This window comes from Eurosta solidaginis, chromosome 2 (assembly GCF_040869045.1).
Source record: "Eurosta solidaginis isolate ZX-2024a chromosome 2, ASM4086904v1, whole genome shotgun sequence".
NCBI classification, from domain to species: Eukaryota; Metazoa; Arthropoda; class Insecta; order Diptera; family Tephritidae; genus Eurosta; species Eurosta solidaginis.
Genome location: NC_090320.1, coordinates 285432479 through 285451878, shown reverse-complemented (window position 1 = coordinate 285451878; position 19400 = coordinate 285432479). Strand labels below are relative to the sequence as shown.

Here is a 19400-nt window from a genome sequence, read left to right as displayed (position 1 = left end):
AATAATAACTTTTAAAAGCAGTTAGTATAGGGAATTTGTTTATTTTTGGCATTCCTTTTGTGCTTTTCGCATTTTTTAGGTTTCGTTAAGCTGTGCTGCCACCTTTCTACTATTTTAAATGTTATTTATTGCGAGTCGTTAAAACTATGTTAGTGAATAGTACAATCGATAAGGCAAGCGACAAAATCGTTAATTAAAATCTCGACAAATCGCATTGTTATAAGTTAGTGAATTACTACAGTAGTGGAATTCACTAACTTTTTTAACGACATTTGCAATCGCTTTATTTGCGAATCGATAACTATAACGATTTCGTTATTCAGTAACTATTTTGTATCGATATTCGTTTATCGACGATCAGCTGTGTCGTTAAATAAACGGCAAGTAAATTGGGTGCGTTAATAATCACGATATTATATTTCTGGCAATTTTAGTTAAGAAAGAAAATCGGAACTTTAATTAAATACTTTCAAACACGAAAAGCTGCTTTATTTATAAATCAAATGGCATTTGAGTACTTGGCGTACGTTTTATCACAAAATGAAGAATTACTAAGTCCATCGCCAGTGGTCCATAGAGAAGTAGATGACCCATTCCACTTGAATGCAACGGAGTTTCTAAAGCTTTACCGACTAACCCTGGACTTGGTTCATGATATTATTTCTCAACTTGATGGTCAATTAAGGGGTACAAGAATAACTGCGATATCAACAGAGAAAAAAAAATTAATACCGCATTTACTTACCTTTTGTTAAAATATGTAAAAACTTTTAAAAGCAGTCAGTATGCGGAATTTATTTATTTTTAGCACTCCTTTTGTGCTTTTCGCATTTTTTAGGTTTCGTTAAGCTGTGCTGCCACATTTCTACTATTAAAACGAAATTTAAATGTCATATATTTCGAGTCGTTAAAACTAAGTTAGTGAGTAGTACAATCGACAAGGCAAGCGACAAAATCGTTAATTAAAATCTCGCCAAATCGCATCGTTATAAGTTAGTGAATTCCACTACAGGGGCCCTATTCAGTAACTGTGAGTTTTAAATGTACACTTTTTCCTCATATAATTTGTATGAAAGAAAGATGTACATTTCAAAACTCAGTTACTGAATAGCGCCCCAGTTTATCAATCACAGTTTAAGGCCGCCTTCGGTCGGCAACATTGGTTTTATCTATGCCCCTCCCTACAAGAATACTGACTATCATATGACTATCATATGACTATCATCTGATTGTCAGCAATGTCAACCTAACGATCAACGCCTCATACAAACTTTCTATCACAAACTTAAGGGGACTTGCGCAAATGTGATGTAAACAACCGTGTACGTGTGAGTTTTTGTCTCCTTCTTATACACCCACATCACCTACTGATTAAGTATATAGCCGTACTGCTCACTCTCATTGCTTTTCCTGGATCAGTGCTGACACTCTAACTATCAAAAAGTGTCATAAATGATAGTTTACTGTAGATATCAGGTTTGACTGTTATACTATCATAAATGACCATTGTCATATTCCGCCAAAAATGAAACAATTCTTTTTGCTTTTTATTAACTTTATTTCATTACGTTTTTAATTTTGTACGTGATAAAAGCATACGCGTTTCTTATTTGTTTAAAATAAATAGTTTTATAAGAATTCGACTTCAGAATGTTCAATTTAAATTCAGAAAATAACAAAACAACAGAATAGCGCTTTCTTCATGCGGAAACACATTTAAAAATGTATCACCACTAACCACTATTATTTTTCGCGTATCAATTTTTTGAGTGCGCCCCATACATTATGACAGCTTTTGGTATTTTTTAATATTATTTTCGATTTTTTTTTCTTTTAGCATGGAGCTCTGAAATGCTATCTTTTTCATTTTTTAAACTTATTTTTTATATGGTTTTCGTCGGTTGAAAATGGCGGAATTTAAAAAATAACAAAACAACCGTGATAATCATTTGATTGTCATATGACAGTCAGTAGTGACAACATGATTAAATCGGATAAACTGTTCTCGCATACATAAAATTCCGTTGAGAATTATGTATCTGTCTCACATGCATAATGGTATCTGCTGTATGTTCTTTTGTTCTGTACCAGGTCGTTGGGAACATGCGGACATGCGTGAGCGATCAAAGGAACATACACAAATTTGAGTATCAATGTTTACGATATCGCAGGATCAGCATTGTCAATTACAAGTGTGAGTGCATTAGTAAAACTATCAGCGTTTCTTGTAGGGTTTTTCGTTGTTGCAATTAAACAACATTTAAAACCACCAATTAAACGGCAACATTGGTTTTATCTAGATAATTTGTAGATACGGCAACAGCTGGATTTTGTTTACTCAACATGGAAAAAAATTTCATTGCGGATAAGTATTGTACACAATGAAAAATTCCTCCAGCGAAACATATAACTCATTGTTTACTATATAGTTTGGCAGCTTAAGTAGAGGTTATGTTGCGAATAGAGTGGAAGGCAGTGGACTAGGCAGTCGAATGTCATATAATGAAGGAATGGTGTTCGGAGTTTTTTCAAAGTTAAAAAAAAAAACTGATAAAAGCTTTAATATAAATAAAACTATTGTTTTAATAACAACAAAAACGCCTTATATATTCCATATACATAAATTCGTAATGATTATCTCACTTTAAAATTTGAGTTAAATAATCTAAAGTTTTTTTTTGAAACTGAGTCGAGAACTGTGCGTGTGAATGTGCGAATTTTCACCGATCAGCTGTTAGCTGCGCTACTTGGTAAAATTTACAATGATATAACTAGTTCCGAACTGCTATCCAACATCACTATTTAATTATTTTTAAACCAGATAGTTCTCGAGTTGATATCCAACTTTATTTTCCTATTACTACCAACCTTTGAGAGATTTTGAGAAATGTATAGTTCTCAAATGAAAATCCAGCACATTTCTGATACATATCCTACATTCGATATAGCGTTGAGGTAGTTAAAAACTTTATATATATATTTATCCTCTTTGGGTTAACTACAATTTAACCCTGTCAAATCGGCCGATTAAGCTCAGCTTAACTTCAGTAAAAGTATAACGAACTGCAGAATGGATTTAAGCGTAGTTTAACTGAGATACTGAGTTGAACTTGTACTGAAAAACCGGGGGTTATAGGTTGTTATTTATTGTGACTATGTGGTAATAAATGTTACACTCTTCTGCGCACTTGAACTGCTTTAGATTTTTTTCGCTATGGAGCTAAGAGTTAGCGAAAGCTGGAATTCGGGAGAAGCTGTGGTAACGTCGCATGTTCGTTGAATGAAATGTTGACAATCTGTTCATCACTAGCAAATCGCACCTGCCAACGAAATTTCGTAAATAAAAACGGTGAATGAAACAAAAAATACATATTTTCAGATAAAACAAAACGTAGCATGGCTTATAAGGGAAAAATAGAGCATCCTGGGCGTTTTCTTATGATACCGCGCTTTAGGTATGAATATTCCCTTTCAGGCACTACTGCGTAAAGGACAAGTAGAGCTATATATAATTGATTTGTTGATTTCAGTTCCAAGTTATCTATACCAAGCGAAAGCCCAAATATATAACAAATTTACAAAGTTGCATTATATTATTATGTTCCGAAATACGCGGAAGTTTTATAAGAAAATTCCTTTTGCTTGCTTGTTTTACAAGAGCTTAGTTATGATGCAAACTAAGTGAAATAAATTATTTCATTGGCACGAAGCATTAAAAATATAAACAAGTTTAAGTAAATTTAAATTTATTATAAAACCCATTCGTTATATGGTCACACGAAGTTGGAAACAGGTTCTGCAAAAAAAGTATACGCTATAGTACAACAATACTAAGATTTTTAGCAATTTCATGCGACTTTCAAATACTCAGTTCAGTTATAGTAATACCAATATTCATTCAGCAAAAGTCTGACGTTTAAATTAACTCGTCACTGTATTTGAAAAACCACAATGTTCGTTGAAACCAGTAAAATATTACTACCTTAAAATTAAGCTCTCAACAAGCAGACACCACCAGCTGATTTAATTTTGTCTTCAGCCTTTTTTGAGAAATATTTCGCTTTTACAATCACAGGCTGCTTTGGCAGATGTCCACGACCCAACAATTTATAATAACCCTACAAAAGAAACAAAAATTACAATTTGCCAGCAATAAATTTACAATAAGATTTATGATCATGATTTTAAAATTTCTATATAATCTGAAAGGCTTTCGCTACATGGGGAGAGCAATTGTACGGTCGCATTCAGTCCGCCCGACGCCTTAGAATGTATCTTCATGTTAAACAGAAATTACAAATATACGCTTCTTTTAATTTTAAAATAAAGGATACTTACGAATTGCACCAAGTCGATAACAGGGACTTTTTTGCTTTTCTCTTTCTCCAATTCAGCAAATTTGTCAGCACCAACCAGTGACCACAATTTGTCCAAATTAATTGTTGGGCAGAATTTATGTTGACGACGCAAATGGAAGTTTCTCATACCAACTTTACCAAAATAGCCAGGATGGTATTTGTCGAAGTTTATACGGTGATGGTGCATACCACCAGCATTACCGCGTCCACCAGGATGCTTACGGTGCTTGCCAATACGACCATGCCCATGACTCACATGACCACGTAACTTTCTGGTTTTCTTCCTTTTGATGTTCGACTACAAATATAGAAATTACTTTTATTTAAGCTTAATACACACGTGTTTATAGCAATTATGTTTGGCAAGTTTACAATATGGCAGTCACAATTTTTGAGGTTATACACAATTTTAAGGAATGCCATTGCTATTGACAATCAAAGTTAGCATTTCACAAATTATTCATATGCACGTTTAATTACTTCTTTTTTGTAACCACGAAATATTGAGCATGGTAACAGGTAACTTATAATGAATGAAAAAACCGCAAATTGTGCTTGCTTAGAACAATACGACGTCCACTCACCATCTTAAAGTTTTATGAAAGAAAGAAATCATTGAAGTTGGCTGCACATGTTGGTTGTCATCGTAAAGTGTGATTTCAGTGCGTTATTTTAGTGCAACCTTACAGGGGTGTATTTTATAAATATTTAAATACTTCTTAAAGCCTTCCGCGATTTACAACCAGATTGACTGAATTTTGTGTGTTAGTGCAGTCGGGTGGCTTCGTGACACACGTATTTGTTGTCGGCTACACGTTGATGAAAATCAAAAATTTTTGATTTTTTCATTTGACGCTAGCTTATTAAATAGTCGCGGGGTGTGATTGACAAAACGCAGTGTTGTATTTAGTTTGTGTCGACATTCAAAATGAACAAGTGCGCGGAAGAACAGCAATTCATATTAAAATTTATTGAAAATTATCAATGTTTAGCAGCTTTATGGAATGTAAAGCTTTTATTATTATTTAATAAAATTTTTATTATTTAATAAAACTGCTGTAGTTGCAAGTAAAAAAAGTCATCATCCGATGACATATTAACGTCCAAACGCTACGGTTTCTCAATGCAAATGTTGATTGATGGCTTTTTATTTGATAGTCGCGGGGCAAGCGTCAAATACCCGACACGTACACATACAAAAATTCAGTTAATCTGGTTGTAAATCGCGGAAGGCTTTTAGACCACGTTTATATAAGCACATATCTACGATAAATCTTCAGCCACACTTTACAATTTTTGTTTTGCATTTTGAAATTCACTTTGTAAAATTTTATTATCCACAGCATCACAAAATCATAATCGACCGATCAATTAAGAAATCTGCGTTTTTATGGGATAACCAAAACAAACTACATAAATGAAAACACAAACGAATCTGTCAAAATTAGTCGCGCGCCACGAATAAAGCAAGCAAAAATGAAAATGACAGGCCAGCCTGGTGCGGACAGAATAACAAAAAGTGTGGTGAACTCCTAATCTAGATTTTCTGGAGGAACACCAGCCTGTCTCAACGCCATGTTGCAACTCTACAGTGCGCCCTCTTGTATATCTATTCTCCATAGTGTACCTATACCAAGTGTGTTCACTAAGCGATAAACGTCAAAACTACAAACAGCCTCGCTCACCTGATGGAAATCTCAGGTCTAGAGTCGCATTTTTGGTCTCAACGACAACATTTTTGTCTACCAATCGTCTCGACTTTTTCAATTTTTCAATCATTCGGAGCATTCGGTAATGGTATCCATTTTGAATTCGCTGTCATTCCGAATCCAGCGAGTGCCTGTCAGAATGCTTGACAGATAAGTCAACACACTTGTACTTGTACACTATGCTATTCTCTTTGCTACTAAAGCTGCAGACATTGGTGCGTTATCGGTAACCTTATAACAGCTGATTCCACCAACCTTATGGGAATCAATGTAATCGATTATTGGTACCGCTAAGGTCGTAACCGTATCGTAGCCAACCAATTGGGTTTTGGTTTACCGTCGTAACGATAAACAGCTGATTACGTTAGGGATACGGATACAGCGATACGACATACGGCACCAATGACTCCGGCTTAAGGTCGCAACCGTATCTTAGCCAACCAATTGGTTTTTGGTTTTTCGCCATATACATAACCTAAAAATATTTGAGTTGGTGAATTTAATAACTTTTTGTAGATTTTATTCATTGTTTTGGATACGTTCTGACTAAGAGGCTTATTTGTTGTGGAATAGGTTTGTAATTTTTTGCGTTTTCTTCATATTTATGAAATTTTCAGATTTTTAGCTTAAGGCACCATTAATCGATCACAATGTATCGTATAGGGTTACGTTAGGGATACGACTACAGCGATACGACATACGGCACCAATGACTCCGGCTTAAGGTCGTAACCGTATCGTAGCCAACCAATTGGCTTTTGGTTTTTCGCCATATCCATAACCTAAAAATATTTGAGTTGGTGAATTTAATAACTTTTTGTAGATTTTATTCATTGTTTTGGATACGTTCTGACTAAGAGACTTATTTGTTGTGGAATAGGTTTGTAATTTTTTGCGTTTTCTTCATATTTATGAATTTTTCACGATTTTTAGGTTAAGGCACCATTAATCGATCGCAATGTATCGTATAGGCTTACGTTAGGGATACGACTACAGCGATATACATACGGCACCAATGACTCCGGCTTAAGGTCGTAACCGTATCGTAGCCAACCAATTGGTTTTTGGTTTTTCGCCATATCCATAACCTAAAAATATTTGAGTTGGTGAATTTAATAACTTTTTGTAGATTTTATTTATGGTTTTGGATACGATCTGACTAAGAGACTTATTTGTTGTGGAATATGTTTGTAATTTTTTGCGTTTTCTTCATTTTTATGAATTTTTCACGATTTTTAGGTTAAGGCACCATTAATCGATCACATTGAGATGGTTATGGATATGGGTATGGTTACGACTATGGCGTTAGGGTTAAGGAAGTTTAATTTGGCTTTTACATTGATTTCCTTAAGGCAGGTTCGATCAGCTGTTTTATCTGGTTATGGCTTTATGGTTATAAGTCACCATTAATTCGCCCTTTACGTTGGCCTTTCGTCGTCTACGCTTTGATGCCGAACACATGTATTTGAATGGAGAGCTGCATACAAGCCGTCAGCTGCATGAAAGCGACAAAGCATGAAAATTTCGTGTAGCTAAGCGTACAGCAATGTTGGTCGCTGAGCGTACGTATGCATGAAAAAAAGGAAGAACAAGATGTTTGTTTACATATTGTAACGAAATTGCTTGCAAATCCTCTTATTTGCAATCCTCTGCTAAGTTCGAATCACTAAACTGTTGAATAAATAACTCCAATATTGAATAATGAAAAAATGGCCTTTATTAAAGTACTTCACAATACACTTATACTTTGCTACTCGCTGGCTTAATAACCAAACTGATTGATAACTCAAATGAAACTCTACTATTGGCCGCCAGATCGCGTGCTTAATCAAACTGATTGATAGCTCAACTCAAACTGAATTACTTCTTACTCGCCTGCCCGCTTTTATAGTTTACGCTGCATACTTCTAGGCTCTTCGATTTCCAGAAGTTACTAGTTAGTTCGGCTACAAAATCGCCAGCCACAACTACGTGCACAAATTATTGCTCTCTCTTGTGACAACTCAGATAAGATATATGCATGTGTTTGTGCATTGCCGATCCGCTGCTCGTATACGTACATATGTGTAGACGCAATTATTTATTCGTTTATGTATATACATAATGATTGAATTATTTATGTGAATGTTTGTAGTTTACAGTCTCTCGCGCATACATAGGCGTATAAGTAAATGCATCTGTGTGTGACATCTTTCGGCTGCCTTATATATGTGTATACATGATTTGATTATTGACGTAAATACTGCTTATCGTGGCCTTGGCATCGCCTTAGTGATGGTATAACTTAGTGATGTTAATATCCGTGACACTGCCCTCCACCTAAGTCTGATCATCCCGATCAGACAAATCTCTCGATCTAAACGTTGCCAGCCTTTCCAAATGGACCACTTTCATTTTGGTTCGTGGTTTACCGATGGTTTGTACGCGGTACACTACATCGTTGATCCGTTTTACAACTTTGTATGGGCCTTCCCAATTACACTGCAATTTCGGGGACAAACCTTTTTTACGTTGTGGGTTGTATAACAGCACCAAATCTCCTTCCTGAAAACCTTCTGAATTAATTGCTTTATCATATCTGGCTTTCATCTTGTCACTCATAATCTTTGTTCGTTGCCTTATCAGATCATGTATTTCTCTTAGCTCTTTTTCCAAATCACTAGTGGATTTCCTGACATTTCTCTCCGCATTGGCATCTATCCCAAACTTCAAATCAGCTGGCAGTTTAAGGTCATTGCCAAAAATTACTTTTGCAGGGGTTTGGCCCGTTGTCTCATGCACTGCTGATCGGTAAGCCATCAAGAATAATGGTATGCGGGTATCCCATTCTTTATGGTACTTGTCTACTACTTTCCTTAAGTGCTCCTCCAATGTTCTATTGAATCGTTCTACCATACCATCGGATTGAGGATGCAATGCAGTTGTCCGTGTTTTTCGAATGCCCAATGACTTACACATTTCCTGGAACACAGCTGATTCGAAATTCCTGCCTTGGTCAGAATGTAACTCCATTGGTACACCATACCTTGCAACCCATTCGTTTTTAACCACTTCTGCTACTGTTTCGGCTTCTTGGTTGGGGATTGGGTATACCTCTGGCCATTTACTGAAATAATCCATAACCACCAGTACGTATTTGTTTCCGCGGTTGCTAGTAGGAAATGGACCTGCGATATCCATGGCGATCCTTTCAAATGGCGCACCTGAGTTATATTGCTTCATCTGGCCATGACTTCGTGTTCTGGGCCCTTTCGCTCTGTTGCAAACCTCGCAGTTCGCAATCCACTCAGTGACCGACTGACGGAAACCAACCCAATAGAATCTCTGTTTAATCTCCTCGAGCGTCTTCGTGATTCCAAGATGACCTCCGCTTGGACCATTATGCAGCTCGCTGAGCACGTCAGGAATCCTCTTTCTGGGAACAACTATCAGTTTATTCTTGTATTTACCATCCTCACTCTCCCATACTCGATGAAGGCAACCGGATATCAATTCTAAACTGTTCCACTGTGCCCAATATGACTTCGCAATGGGACTCTCTGCTGACATCTCTTCTCTGTTTGGTCTTTCATTTCGTTCGAGCCCTTGCATAACACGTGACAGATCTGCATCTTCTAGCTGGCACTTTCTTAGCTGTTGCTTGTCCCATTCATCTGTACATGTTATATTCATTAGCCGGACATCTATAATGTCTTCTTTAGCCTCGGCTTTTGAACAGTGCTTGCATTCCAAACTACATGGTCTTCATGACATTGCATCAGCATTTCCATGGGTAATACCTTTTCGATGCTCAATGGAAAAGTCGTAGCTTTGTAGTCGCTCGATCCACCGTGCCAATTGTCCTTCCGGATTACGGAACTGCAGAAGCCATTTCAACGCTGCGTGATCTGTCCTGACACGGAATCGCTGGCCGTAGAGGTATTTGTGAAAATGTTTAATGCACTCTACCAATGCCAACAGCTCTCTCCGCGTAACACAGTAGTTCCTCTCTGGTTTTCCAATCGAACGGCTGTAATATGCAACTACCTTCTCCTGTCCATCGACCAGTTGTGATAAAACGCCTCCTATAGCATATCCACTCGCATCTGTATCTAGAATAAATGTTGCTCCTGGAATCGGATATGCTAACATTGGGGCAGTGCACAAACGCTCCTTCAATGTTTGGAAAGCCACTTCTTGCTCCTTCTTCCACTCAAAAGCTTTGTTTTTTCTTGTAAGCTCATGGAGGCTATGGGTTACGCTGAAAAAATTTGGTACAAATCGGTGGTAATATGTGCACAGCCCAAGGAAACTTCTCAATTCATGTAGGTTCTGTGGTCTTGGCCAATCCTTTACAGCCTCTATTTTTTCGTTCGCAGTGCAGATGCCTTCTGTCGTTACCTTGTGACCCAAATAATTGACTTCATTTTTAAACAGCGCACACTTTTTGGGACTTAACTTCAGACCAGCGCCAGCTATTCTCTGGAAAACTTCATCCAAGTTCTTAAGATATTCATCAAAGTTCTTGCCCAATACGATGATGTCGTCCAGGTACACCAAGCATGTTTTCCAATGTAGTCCTTTCAGTACCTGGTCCATGAGTCTCTCAAAAGAAGCTGGTGCATTACAAAGTCCAAAAGGCATCACTGTAAATTGCCAAAGACCATCACCGACACTGAAGGCTGTTTTCTCTTTATCTTCCTCCTTCATCTCCACTTGCCAGTAGCCGCTTTTCAAGTCCAGCGTGGAAAACCATTTCGTACCAGATAGCGAGTCCAGAGTGTCGTCAATTCTTGGCAATGGGTAGCTATCCTTTTTCGTTACGCCATTCAACTTCCGGTAGTCCACGCAAAACCTCATTTTTCCATCCTTCTTTTTTACAAGTACTACCGGTGAGCTCCATGGACTAGCTGATGGTTCGATGACGCCGCTGTCGCTCATTTCTTGAATGATTTGACTCTCAACTTCCCGCTTCGCCAGTGGAACACTACGTGGAGCTTGACGGATCGGCCTCGCATCTCCAGTGTCAATTTGGTGTTTCACAACGTTGGTGCGGCCTGGTTTAGAATCATCCTGGTCAAATATGTCCGCGTACTTTAGGAGCAGTTGTTTTGCCTTACTCTGATATGCTTCCTCTAGCCCCTGCATCCATGCCGTGATGTCATTTGAAAGATCAGTATTACTAGCTGAAACTTGTTCCTGGAGCTGTTCACAGTTAACAACTAATTCAGCCTCTTGGCATCTTCCCAAAATAGCTCCTTTAGTCAGTTTGAGTGGTGACTTGAACTCATTGAGTACTCTTACCGGAATACGTCCATCTTGTTTCGTCATAGCCAGGGTTTTTCCTACCAGTATGTTTAGTGCTGATTTGTTTGCTGCTTCGACAACCCACAATTTGTTTGTCCCACAATCTCCATCAACCTTTGCCCAGATGACTGCTTCGGATTTTGGTGGTATTTGCTGACTCTCTTCCACCAGCACTCGTTTACTGCTGTAGCCTCTCTCCTAGCCGAAATTAAGTGGTACATCCATGTTTTTATATCGCATCGTCTTGCTTTGCATGTCGATCTTGATGCCCTGGTCGATTAAGAAGTCCACTCCAATTATGATTTCATCAACAATTTCTGCCACTATAAAATTGTGTACTACCGTGACGTTCCCAATTGCGACTTCTCATTCTACTTCTCCAATTACCTGGGTGTCCTCTCCCGTGGCTGTACGTAATCTTGCTCCAAGCAATGGTCTTATCTTTTTGTTGACTAAATCCGCTCGAATGATGGAATGAGATGCACCCGTATCTACAGTCAGTAACCGTTCCTTTCCGTCCACATGTCCTCCAACAGTAAGATTGCTCGATCTTCTTCCAATCTGCGAGATAGAGATTATGGGGCATTCAATTGCGGGAGCCAGCTGTCGCCCCTTGCGGCTGACTCGATTTAGTTTAACGATTGAGTGGTCTTGGATATTTGCTCATCACCTTCTGCTCTGCGTTTACGACCAACATATGGAGCTATTGGGACCGCTGCTGCAATGTCGTCCAATATGACCTGGGTTGCCGCACTTGAAACATTTAATAACTCCGGCATTTTTCTGTTGTGATCCCTTCAGTGCTTCCAAAATAGTGTCTACCCAATCTGGTCTTTCCACTTCCACACGATGAGCTTTGTATGCTGGTTTACTCAATAGTGAGGCCGTTTCCTGGGTCAATGCATGTGATACCGTTTCAGCAAATGTCAGCTTTGGGTTTGCGTATGTAGCTCGCTTCGTTTCCACGTCCCGTATGCCATTTATGAAACTCTGGATTTTTACCCTTTCAGTGTATTCCACGGGTGCGTCCGCATTTGCAAGATGAGCCAATCTTTCAATATCTGAAGCAAACTTTTGCAATGTCTCATTTGCTTTTTGGTAGCGGTTTTGCAACTCAATTTGGAATATCTGTTTCCTATGCTCGCTTCCGTAACGTCTCTCTAAAGCGTTCATCAATGTTTCGTAGTTGTTCCGCTCGTACTCTGGGATGGTCTGTAAGATTTCCGCAGCTGGTCCTTTTAAAGCTACGAACAATGCAGCAACTTTATCTTCCGCATTCCAGTTGTTCACTGCTGCGGTCTTCTCAAACTGTAGCTTGAAGACCTGGAAAGGAACAGAACCGTCAAAAGATGGGGTTTTTACCTTCGTATTACTCGCTGAAGCAGCCGGCCGATTAAGTTGCAATTCCTGTATACGACCTCTCAACGCATCCACCTCTGCCTCGAATTTTTCTTCAAACTGCATTATTTTTTCGTCCATGCGCGCTTCGAGTTTTGATGATATACGCGCCTCTTGTGCTTCTAGTTGTACTGTTATGCGTGTCTCTTGTTCTTTCAGTTGGGTTGCCATATATGTCTTTTGTTCTTCCAGCTGTGATGACATATTTGTGGATATTTGTGATGACATTCCTGTTATACGTGCCTCTTGTGCTTCAATCTTCGCTGTTATACGGTTCTCCTGCGATTCCAATTGAGATGCCACTGTCAATGTTTGAGCAGATATTGCAGCCAAAATCATGTTCAAGTCTGTGCTCGTAACTGTCTGCGATGTTTCGTTTTTCTCTTCAATTTTTGTTACTTCCTCACCATCAAGATGAAAGTCATACTCTTCCACATCAATTCCTTCCGCTTCCATTGCCTCTCGTAGCCGTGCCTGAAGTTCAAGTTTAACGCCGCTTGTATTCAATCCACGGCTCTCCAACTCCTTCTTTAGTTGCTGGATCTTCAATTAACTGAACTTTGCCATGTCCTTGTTGTCCTCTGGAATTTATTCAACAATTCCTCTTCTGACACCAATTGTAACGAAATTGCTTGCAAATCCTCTTATTTGCAATCCTCTGCTAAGTTCGAATCACTAAACTGTTGAATAAATAACTCTAATATTGAATAATGGAAAAATGGCCTTTATTAAAGTACTTCACAATACACTTATACTTTGCTACTCGCTGGCTTAATAACCAAACTGATTGATAACTCAAATGAAACTCTACTATTGGCCGCCAGATCACGTGCTTAATCAAACTGATTGATAGCTCAACTCAAACTGAATTACTTCTTACTCGCCTGCCCCGCTTTTATAGTTTAAGCTGGAGACATTGGTGCTTTGTCGGTAACCGTATCGGTAACCTTATAACAGCTGATTCGACCAACCTTATGAGAATCAATGCAATCGATTATTGGTGCCGCTAAGGTCGTAACCGTATCGTAGCCAACCAATTGGGGTTTGGTTTACCGTCGTAACGATAAACAGCTGATTACGTTAGCGATACGGATACAGCGATACGACATACGGCACCAATGACTTCGGCTTTACGCTGCATACTTCTAGGCTCTTCGATTTCCAGAAGTTACTAGTTAGTTCGGCTACAAAATCGCCAGCCACAACTACGTGCACAAATTATTGCTCTCTCTTGTGACAACTCAGATAAGATATATGCATGTGTTTGTGCATTGCCGATCCGCTGCTCGTATACGTACATATGTGTAGACGCAATTATTTATTCGTTTGTGTAGATACATAATGATTGAATCATGGCGCAACGATACAAGGTGGCAGCATGGAACAGCTGATTACAAACTTTTTTTATTTGATTTGATACATCAACTTTAGGCGCAGTACGATTTTGACATTTGTCCATCGAATTTACAAAAACAAAGTACATGGAATTTGTATTTATGTTTGTAGGTATGTCACCATGCTGCCACCTGTATCATTCCGCTATGGATTGAATTATTTATGTGAATGTTTGTAGTTTACAGTCTCTCGCGCATACATAGGCGTATAAGTAAATGCATCTGTGTGTGACATCTTTCGGCTGCCTTATATATGTGTCATGGTTCAACTATATACAGGTTGGCTCTTCTGTAAAGCAACAAAATATGTCTGTTCAAATTGTCAAAATCTGTGTATTGGTGTTGGTGCGAATGGTATGGAATGGAAACATAAAACTTAGCAATTTTTGTATGTGTAAGTAAAATGTTGCCAATGTGTTGGTTTCATTTTGAGTTTGCCATCTGCTTTTGACAATCCCTTCGACCATGCAATGACATAAATAAAATTAGCTGATGAGATGAGCCAACCTGTACATAATTGAACCATGTATATGTGTATACATGATTTGATTATTGACGTAAATACTGCTTATCGTGGCCTTGGCATCGCCTTAGTGATGGTATAACTTAGTGATGTTAATATCCGTGACAATATTTTTGTATGCAAATTTGTGTAATTAGTTAAAAATGTTACTTTAGTTAATAAAAGTGCGTGAAAGGTATATTAACAAAGCGAAAAAGAGTATTAAACACCACGCCAGCTTGGTTAGACATTGTTGAAGCGTTTGAAAGGCTAAAAAGTGTTGGAAACTAGAAATCACCCTTTTCTCTAGTCCGCAGTGGTTTAAAACTGCCTTTCATAATTCACAAAGGCACGGGGATGCAAACAACGTTTAATACCTATTTTCCTTTTGTTTCAGAACGGATATAGCTGAAGAAATTTTATTTATTTATTTTTTTCAATAATTGTTTGGTTTTTGTAGCGACACTCGAAAGTAGCTTCGTGTGCAGATCTTGAGGCGTAGAGAAATTGTAGCTATACGAAATATCTTGTATGAAGCGTAGCCTCGTGTGCACCTTGCCTTACGTTATTCGTCGCTTGTAACTCCACTCATGGTGCCAGCTCAATAACTTAACACCACACAGCGTTACACAGCCTTAAGCGGCAGTTATGCGGCAGTTAAGGCTCCATTACTGATACTTAGCATAGACTTGACTTGACTTGGCGTAAACGTGGCAACTTAGCCTCGATTATACTCCACTTAGCGCATACAATCTGGCATCATAATCAATAAATGTCAATTTATATGACAAAATGTCAAAATTAAATCGAAACAAACGAATGGCATCTCAAAATATAAACGTCACTTAGAACTTACATAGAAAATCAAAATTCAACAGACTTCTAAGTCAAGTTAAGTGTTGCGAAGTTTTGAGTAATCAGTAACATGCAATTTTCATTTAACAGAACTGTAAGTGACAGTTCTCAAGTCAAGTCAAGTCTGTGCTAAGTATCAGTAATGGAGCCTTTACTCACGAACGTACGTACCAAAAACGTGTCAGCTGACACGACCTATCTTATGAGTGTGCAATGTAAACGAAAACTCACTGACGTGCAACGCCCGTACGTACGTAGCCCGGAACGTAGAAATCAAAACAATTTTGATTTTTTCCGTAAGAACGTGTCAGCTGATCGCTCTCTCACTAGACAGAGTTACCTAGTAAACTTTTGTGCGCTAATTTTTGACCGTGTGCAGTTTTATGCAAAAACACCTAATTAAAGTTTGAAAAATTGTGAAAATAATTCGAAATAACTATGTAAAAGTGCATATTATAAATATTTAATCTATTTATATTTATTTAATATTAATTCCAGCCTTTTACAAAATCAAAAATTAAATTGGAAAAAGTTGATGTTTCCATAATCATGCATGCAAAATGGGCAATGGCAACAGCGCTTATCTGTAAAGCCGGAGTCATTGGTGCCGTATGTCGTATCGCTGTATCCATATCCCTAACGTAATCAGCTGTTTATTGTTACGACGGTAAACCAAAACCCAATTGGTTGGCTACGGTACGGTTACGACCTTAGCGGCACCAATAATCGATTGCATTGATTCTCATAAGGTTGGTCGAATCAGCTGTTAAAAGGTTACCGATACGGTTACCGATAAAGCACCAATGTCTCCAGCTTAAACAGTACACACACAATTATGTTATGTACATGTACACAAACGCACACATTGATTCGTACGGGCTTGAGGGTTCGGTCAAACGGGTTTCGTACGACAAACGTCCGTACGTACGGCACACGTCGGTGGGTAATTGCCACTTTAACCACGAACGTACGTAGAAAGAACGTGTCAGCTGACACGACCTAACTTATGAGTGTGCAATGTAAACGAAAACTCACCGACGTTCAACGCACGTACGTACGTAGCCCGGAACGTAGAAATCAAAACAATTTTGATTTTTTCCGTAAGAACGTGTCAGCTGATCGCTCTCTCACAAGGCAGAGTTGCCTATTAAATATTTTGTGTGCTATGTTTGGACCAATTGCAGTTATTATACAAAAAGGCCCAATTATTGTTTAAAATTTTGTTGAAATATCCTAAAATTATTATATAAAATTGGAGGTTACAAATAAATGAACTAGAAATTCTTATTCAGTATTTGTTTCTGCGATTTGCACCATGAAAAATTGTAATTCCAAAAGTTGATGTTTGCATAAGAATGCTTGCAAACTGGTCAATGGCAACAGTGCTTTGCTGTAAACAATACACACACAAATATGTTATGTACATGTACACAGACGCACACATTGATTCCCACGGGTTTGAGGGTTCGGTCAATCGTGTTTCGTACGACAAACGTCCGTACGTACGGCACATGTCGGTGGGTAACTGCCGCTTCACCCACGTTCAACGCACGTACGTTCGTAGCCCGGAGCGTAGAAATCAAAACAATTTTGATTTTTTCCGTAAAACGTGTCAGCTGATCGCTCTCTCACAAGACAGAGTTGCCTAGTAAACTTTTGTGTTCTATGTTTGGACCATTGTAGTAATTATACAAAAAGGCCTAATAATTGTTTAAAATTTTGTTGAAATATCCTAAAATTATTATATAAAATTGGAGGTTACAAATAAATGAACTAGAAATTGTTATTCAGTATTTGTTTCTGCCTTTTACAACATCAAAAATTAAATTTGAAAAAGTTGATGTTTGCATAAGCATGCATGCCAACTGGTCAATTGCAACAGTGCTTTGGTGTAAACAATACACACACAAATATATTATGTACATATATACAGACGCACACATTGATTCCTACGGGCTTGAGGGTTCGGTCAAACCTTTTTCGTACGACAAACGTCCGTACGTACGGCACACGTCGGTGGGTAATTGCCGCTTTAAGCGGGAGTCATTTGTGCCGTATGTCGTATCGCTGTAGTCGTATCCCTAACGTAATCAGCTGTTTATCGTTACGACGGTAAACCAAAAACCAATTGGTTGGCTACGACAAAGAGGATAAATACAATAAGAGCCGTCACTCGATATTTTTAAGGAATTTACTCGATGTATACTGAGAGGTAGTCGCTACTTTTTTTTTGGGCGAGATGTTTATAAATGTCTTCTATACATTTTCGTGGAAATACCCCATTTTATTTTTCCGACTGTATTTAATTAACTTATTTAATTATCTTTCCAAAAATCACAGTTGCACAAGGGGCCTAAACGGCATGGATAAATGCGAGACAATTAAAAATGTCCCTCTCAGAAAACATTCGGCATCAATTTTTTCAATTTCCAGCGAGATACTCGCCGCAAAATAACGAGTGACGGCTCTTAATCGGGGATCATTGATGCCGTATGTCTTATCGCTATAGTCGTATCCCTAACGTAATCAGCTGTTTATCGTTACGACGCAAACCAAAAACCAATTGGTTGGCTACGATACGGTTACGACTTTAGCGGCACCAATAATCGATTGCTTTGATTTCCATAAGGTTGGTCGAATCAGCTGTTATAAGGTTACCGATACGGTTACCGATAAAGCACCAATGTCTGCAGCAATGATGACATGATATGAAACTTCTCGCTCTCTGAGAGCGCGTGAAAATGTGCATTTTTTATAACATTGACCATAGATGCCATCATCCTCAAAATCAAATTTGGGTATTTCGGAATAACTTTGGGGTATTTCACATGGTAAAGGTTTAATTTATGATTTTCACCGAAAACTTACTCAAGATTGTCAAATGCGATATCAAAAAACTCGAATTTTTTCAGGGTCACAAATACAAAAAAAAGCTTATTTTACCCGTTAAAAATTTTTCCGTGACAACACGTGAAATTTAATTTTTTGATAGCTAAGATAAAATGTACTTATATCTTTTCGTGCGTTAATATAACAGCTCATTTAATTTTGTTATTTCTTGTACCTTTTTTACAAATTTTTGATCCGCTTATGTAGTTGAATACACTTGAAATGAAAAATAATGAAAACGCACCGATTTTCTTGAAATTTTTTTTGCGCGGTTTACGCAACTCTGATCTTCAAGACCCATTTTTGGAAACGAATGAAGTTTGTTTACAATCGAATGAACCTATGTTTACAATTGAATGAACTTTAAGACCCATTCCTGGAAACGAATTGAGAGAGAATGAATGTTTCGTATCATGTCATCATTGGTCTGCAGCTTTATTGTATTTATCCTCTTTGGCTACGATACGGTTACGACCTTAGCGGCACCAATAACCAATTGCATTGATTCCCATAAGGTTGGTCGAATCAGCTGTTATAAGGTTACCGATTCGGTTACCGATAAAGCACCAATGTCTCCAGCTTTAGCATAGATTAGATTGATACGAATCTTTTGCTTACGCTTTCATATTTTCGCTCTCACGAGGGATTTATCTTCTAGTTGTTGCTGGCAACAATCACAGATAAATCCCTCGCGCCAGCTGAAGCGGGTCCCAGAACAAAAAATGTGCCAACCAAAACGAAAAACGTGCCAAAAATTTTGGTAAACTTTAGTTTGACCTACAACTGTAGAATAGCGTTCAAAAATTATGGAAAAAAGGATTAAAATACTTGTTTTAGTGTAAGTATTATTAGCTCGAAGGCGGAGGGTAAATATTATTTTCCATTCAAAAGTTATCACTAAAAATAGGTTTTGTAAATATGAACTTCCGATGCAACCAGTCCATTTTGATCACAGAACCTGGAACGCCAGACATGTAGGATAAGCCCTATCCATTAAATAATGTTAACTA

The 19400-nt window shown here is 38.1% G+C and overlaps 1 protein-coding gene across 1 annotated transcript; it reads right to left on the bottom strand.

Moving 5' to 3' along the window:
• Positions 1-3729: 3729 nt before the first annotated feature.
• Positions 3730-4781, bottom strand: RpL27A (ribosomal protein L27A). Its single transcript, XM_067769240.1, has 4 exons — positions 4731-4781; positions 4339-4656; positions 3983-4118; positions 3730-3796 (listed from the first exon to the last, which is right to left on the bottom strand). Exons 1-3 carry the CDS (start codon positions 4779-4781, stop codon positions 3990-3992), a joined length of 498 nt encoding a protein of 165 aa, XP_067625341.1. The 3' UTR covers positions 3730-3796; positions 3983-3989.
• Positions 4782-19400: the final 14619 nt, after the last annotated feature.